The following is a 4,681-nucleotide window of genomic DNA, read 5'->3' as shown; positions in this document are numbered from 1 at the left end:
TTAGATATGGTACTTGTTCATTCTGCCCTTGGATTTTGGAGGACGGGTCCTTCAGATTCCCATGGCAGGATGAAACACATCCAACAGCATGTTACATGTCAAACAAGGGGGGTATTATATATTATGCTCTGCCCCTGTGGAGCATTTTATGTAGGAAAGATAATCAGACTCTTTTGGAAAAGAATATCAGATCACATCTCGTATATCCGAAATGGTCAAATCAATACTCCAAATGGCGGCCATGTCGGTATACGACATCATTTTGATGAATTTGTCATCACAGTTCTTGAAGTAATACCAGAGGATCCAAGAGGGGGGCGATACCCCCAGGTATTAGGTAAAGAAACAAGATGGATCTATAATTTTAGGGCCACTACATCACTGGGCTTGAATGATATGCTGAGCTATATAAGCCCTTTCTGTAAAATTGTGTCCCTGCATGCTATGTGGAGTCTGTCACGATTGAGCAATTTCTGTGTGATATATTCCTCTGGCAGCCATATGGATGGTATATACAGTATCTGACAAAAGTAAGTACACCCCTCACATTTCTGTAAATATTTTATTCTATCTTTTGTTGCCAGCGGTTTAGACATTAATGGCTGTGTGTTGAGTTATTTTGAGGGGACAGCAAATTTATACTGTTAGAGCCGGTCCACACTAGTGCAACGTCAGACGATTTGTCAGCCTGACAAGTCGCGCTCCCTCGCGGTCCATTGACCGCTACAGGACCTGTTCTAATAGGAGCGACACAAGAAAAAGGGTCCTGTACTACTTCGGGGCGACCTCGGAGCGACTTGCATAGACTTCCATTATGTGAAGTCCCTGCAAGTTGCTCCGAAGTCGTGGTGCATGCACAAGTCGCCCCCAAAGTAGTAAGGAGTCGTGTCGCCTTAGTGTGAACTGACTCTTATACAAGCTGTACACTCACTACTTTACATTGTAGCAAAGTGTCATTTCTTCAGTGTTGTCACATGAAAAGATAGAATAAAATATTTACGAAAATCGGAGGGGTGAACTTACTTTTGTGAGATACTGTATGTATAAATACATTTTATAAATTGATGTGTGCTTCTTTTTGGCCTGTACAGTCCGACAGTCTTTCCTTTCTCGTGTACAATACGGATGATGCTCCATGTTTTCCTCATATATTTGTAAACTGCAGTGGAATATGAGGACCTGTCTGTGTCTATCACACTATTGGCTGAACATAATCACAAATCACTTAGTGGGGTTCCCGTAGACAAAATCTCAGCTGTGAATTTAAGTATCTGCCTTGAGTTCTGCTTTAATCTCGGTGTACAGCTGGCCACAGATGGACAGATATCTCCGGATCAATGAAGTGGTCCCCCATCAGTGGAGATCTTCCAGGGTGGGTTCAAAGATCCCAGGCTGATATCTCCCCGTCAGTTATAAATCATTTAAGGGGAAATTCAGATTTTCGCCCCGGAGGAGACCTAGAATCATTTTTTTCTGGGAAGTGGAGTCCCCGGGATCTCAGAGCAGAAGTTCCTGTTCATATATTTAATCTCTGGGTATCGGTTGGTGGGGTGTCAGAGACTTCACTATGGCAAAGTGTTAACAATCTCCTCCTCATGGCACTGGATACTCCGCCATGACCTGGAGCTCACCGGTTACGGCCGGCGGTGGTGGGACTAGCAGATGAGTCCTCTCGTGGCTCAAGAGAATGCTGCGACGGTTGAACCTTTTACTGCAGTACTTGCAGGGGTAAGGCCGTTCCCCAGTGTGGATCCTCTGGTGGGTGGTCAGGTTGTGTTTCAAACTGAAGCTCCGCCCACACTCATGGCAGGCGTACGGTCTCTCGCCAGTGTGAAGGCGGACGTGCTTGGTCAGGTGTTGTTTCTGGATAAAGCTCTTCCTGCATAAGTGGCAGGAGTAAGGCCTTTCCCCTGAGTGGATCCGAAGGTGGTTGATCAGCGTGTGCTTCTGGTTGAAGGACTTCCCGCACATGGGACATATGAAGATCCGGATATGATCTTGGGAGGTTACAGGCCGCACCTCCAGCTCAGCTTCTCCATTGGTTGGTTGTATCTGGTGGTCAAGTACAGGTTGTTGCTCCTCAGGCACGGTGTCATCATTTATAGAAACCTGGTGACTGGATATAGCCTGTTGTCCACCCGATGAGGTATGGCCATTGTTTAAATGCTGCTTCTTGCCAGTGATGGGTTTCGACCTAGCGGTGCCACCTTTGTTTTGGTGGGCTTGGTGGCTCTTTCGATGATTATTTAGAGTCTCTCTCCGGCTGAAGCCTCGACCACACTGTGTACATAGAAAGGGCTTTTCCCCGGTGTGGGTCCTCTGGTGGGTGACAAGGTTGTGTTTTAGGCTGAAGCTTCTATTGCAGATGTTACAGGTGAAGGGTTTGTAGCCCATGTGCAGCCTCTGGTGTTTGGTCAAGTTCTTCTTTTGTTGGAACCTTTTCCCACATTGGTGGCAGACGTACAGCCTCTCCCCTTTATGAAGATGTTCATGTTGGAGAAGGTCCTCTCTCTGGCCAAATATCTGCCCACAGCGTGGACAGGAAAATTGTGAAGTGCCCTTGGCGTGGGAGTCTTTGTGCTTGGTCAGAATTGATTGGCCGGTGATGTCAACGTCATGTGAAGTGGTTTGTAGACATTTCTGAGGCTTACATTCAACGTCCAGACTCTCTCCGCTATCACCAGCTAACGAGGACTTTTTGGTCTTAATGCTTTCACACGTTGGGTCTCCAGCTAAGGCTAAGTCTGCATCATGCGTCCTACGATGCACGTTGAGGATTCCTTGCCTGTTGAAGGTCTTGCCGCAGTCTGGGCAGGAAAATGGCCGTTCCCCGGTGTGGGTCCTCTGATGCGTCACCAGGTTATGTTTAATGTTGAATTGTTTACCGCAGTGCTGGCAGCTAAAGGGTCGTTCCCCACTGTGCAGCCGCAGGTGCTTGGTCAGGTGCTGCTTCTGGATGAAGTTCTTGCCGCACTCCTGGCAGGAGAAGGGTCTCTCCCCAGAGTGGATTCGAAGGTGGGTGATCAGAGGGTGTTTTTGCTTGAAGACCTTGGCACAGACGTGGCACTTGTACATTTTCAGCCCTCCCAGGGTTGTCCATGGAATAGCTGGTTTTATTGTGTGGAGTTTCTTAGGAGTTGACGTGACCTCCTCTAGAGGATTGAACATATTTTGCGTATCCTCCGGGGGCCCTGGCTCCGCTGGCGCGTTGTAATGGATTTTCTGGTGTGCCAGGTAGGTGCTCCGCCGGCTGAATTTCTTATGACACTCGGAGCAGCTGAAAGGCTTTTCCCCACTGTGGATCTTCAGGTGCGTGAAGAGATTGTGCTTCATGCTGAAACTTCGGTCGCACTGGCCGCACACAAAGGGGCGTTCCCCACTGTGTACCCGCAGGTGTTTGGTGAGGTGCTGCTTCTGGACAAAGCTCCGCCCACACTCAGGGCACTCGTGTGGCCTTTGTCCTGTGTGGATCCTGTAGTGGTTGATAAACGTCTGCTTGTTAGCGAAGCGTTTCCCGCACTCAGGGCAGATAAATGGTCGAAGGTTGACCATGTGGCCGTCATCTGGTGGATCGTTATCAATCTGCACAATGTTCACTACGTATTCATCGCTTGGCCCATCCTGGGCGGGATCAATGATGGGATTCCATTCGTTGACCGCAAATCCAGTATGAGGTTCTTCTTTGATGGCCACATTATCAATCTGCTGATGGTTTCCTAAATATCCCACCAGCGGTTCCTCTTTGGGAATAAGGTGACTGGTCTGCCAGTCATTCACAGCGTATCCTGTAATCCGTTCCTCTTTGAGGTTGCCATAATCTGGAAGTTTCACGGAGCGGGCGGTCTTGCGGCTCAGATTTGGCCCTTGGGTGGCCGGCAGCTTGTTGTTCTCTTGGCAGCGCTTCTTTTGGTGAGACTTCTGATGGGTGCGGAGATTGACGCGGCGGCTGAAGTTCTTGCCACATTCAGCACAAGGGTATGGCTTCTCCCCGGTGTGAATCCTTAGGTGTGTGGTCAGGTTGTGTTTCAGGCTGAAGCCGCGGCCGCAGATTTGGCACACGTAGGGCCGTTCGCCGGTGTGCAGCCGCTGGTGCTTGGTGAGGTGCTGCTTCTGGATGAAGCTCTTCCCGCATTGGGTGCAGGCGTATGGGCGCTCGCCACTGTGGATCCGCTGATGTTTCACCAGATTGTGTCTCTGGGCAAATCCTTTATCACACACGGGGCAACAGAAGAGCTTCTTCATTTCCAGCAGAGCCTCCGGCTGGAGACCTTCTTCACCCCACGAGGCATCCTCCTCACATTTCACCTTGGTGACACCGGGATCGCTGGGCCAGCTCGGCCAATCGGGGGACACCAGTTCTTCTTTGATGGTGGCCATATTGGAGAATTCTCCAGTTGTCATTTCTCCATCTGCAAGAGAACATTAGAGAAGAGTCAACTGCAAAATCAGCACCTACACAAGAGACCTCCGTACAATCAAATCCATCAAGGAAACCGCTCATCACTCAGCTCCTGCTGAAAATGCTGGCTGCCTGGCTGTTATCCCAATTCTTTGGCTTCAGTGATCTCTGAGTCAGTGACCCCAGAACAAGTGTGTAGAATGGGGGAGTCAGAAGACCTTCTATGTGCTCTTCTGAAGCCGAGGTATGAACATGAAAGCCAGGAAACCAGGATTTTCCAGA

The 4,681-nt window shown here is 49.3% G+C and overlaps 1 protein-coding gene across 1 annotated transcript; it reads right to left on the bottom strand.

Annotated features, from left to right (window-relative positions):
• Positions 1 to 1,593: 1,593 nt before the first annotated feature.
• On the bottom strand, positions 1,594 to 4,404 carry LOC309556123 (uncharacterized protein; the record flags this gene model as incomplete). The annotated part of the gene is made up of 1 exon (XM_082258469.1): positions 1,594 to 4,404. Exon 1 carries the CDS (start codon positions 4,399 to 4,401, stop codon positions 1,594 to 1,596), a length of 2,808 nt encoding a protein of 935 aa, XP_082114595.1. The 5' UTR covers positions 4,402 to 4,404.
• Between the last annotated feature and the right edge of the window lie 277 nt (positions 4,405 to 4,681).

This window comes from Pelophylax lessonae (genome assembly GCF_965119305.1).
Source record: "Pelophylax lessonae genome assembly, chromosome: 5".
NCBI classification, from domain to species: domain Eukaryota; kingdom Metazoa; phylum Chordata; class Amphibia; order Anura; family Ranidae; genus Pelophylax; species Pelophylax lessonae.
This window is presented reverse-complemented; position numbering and strand designations above follow the sequence as displayed.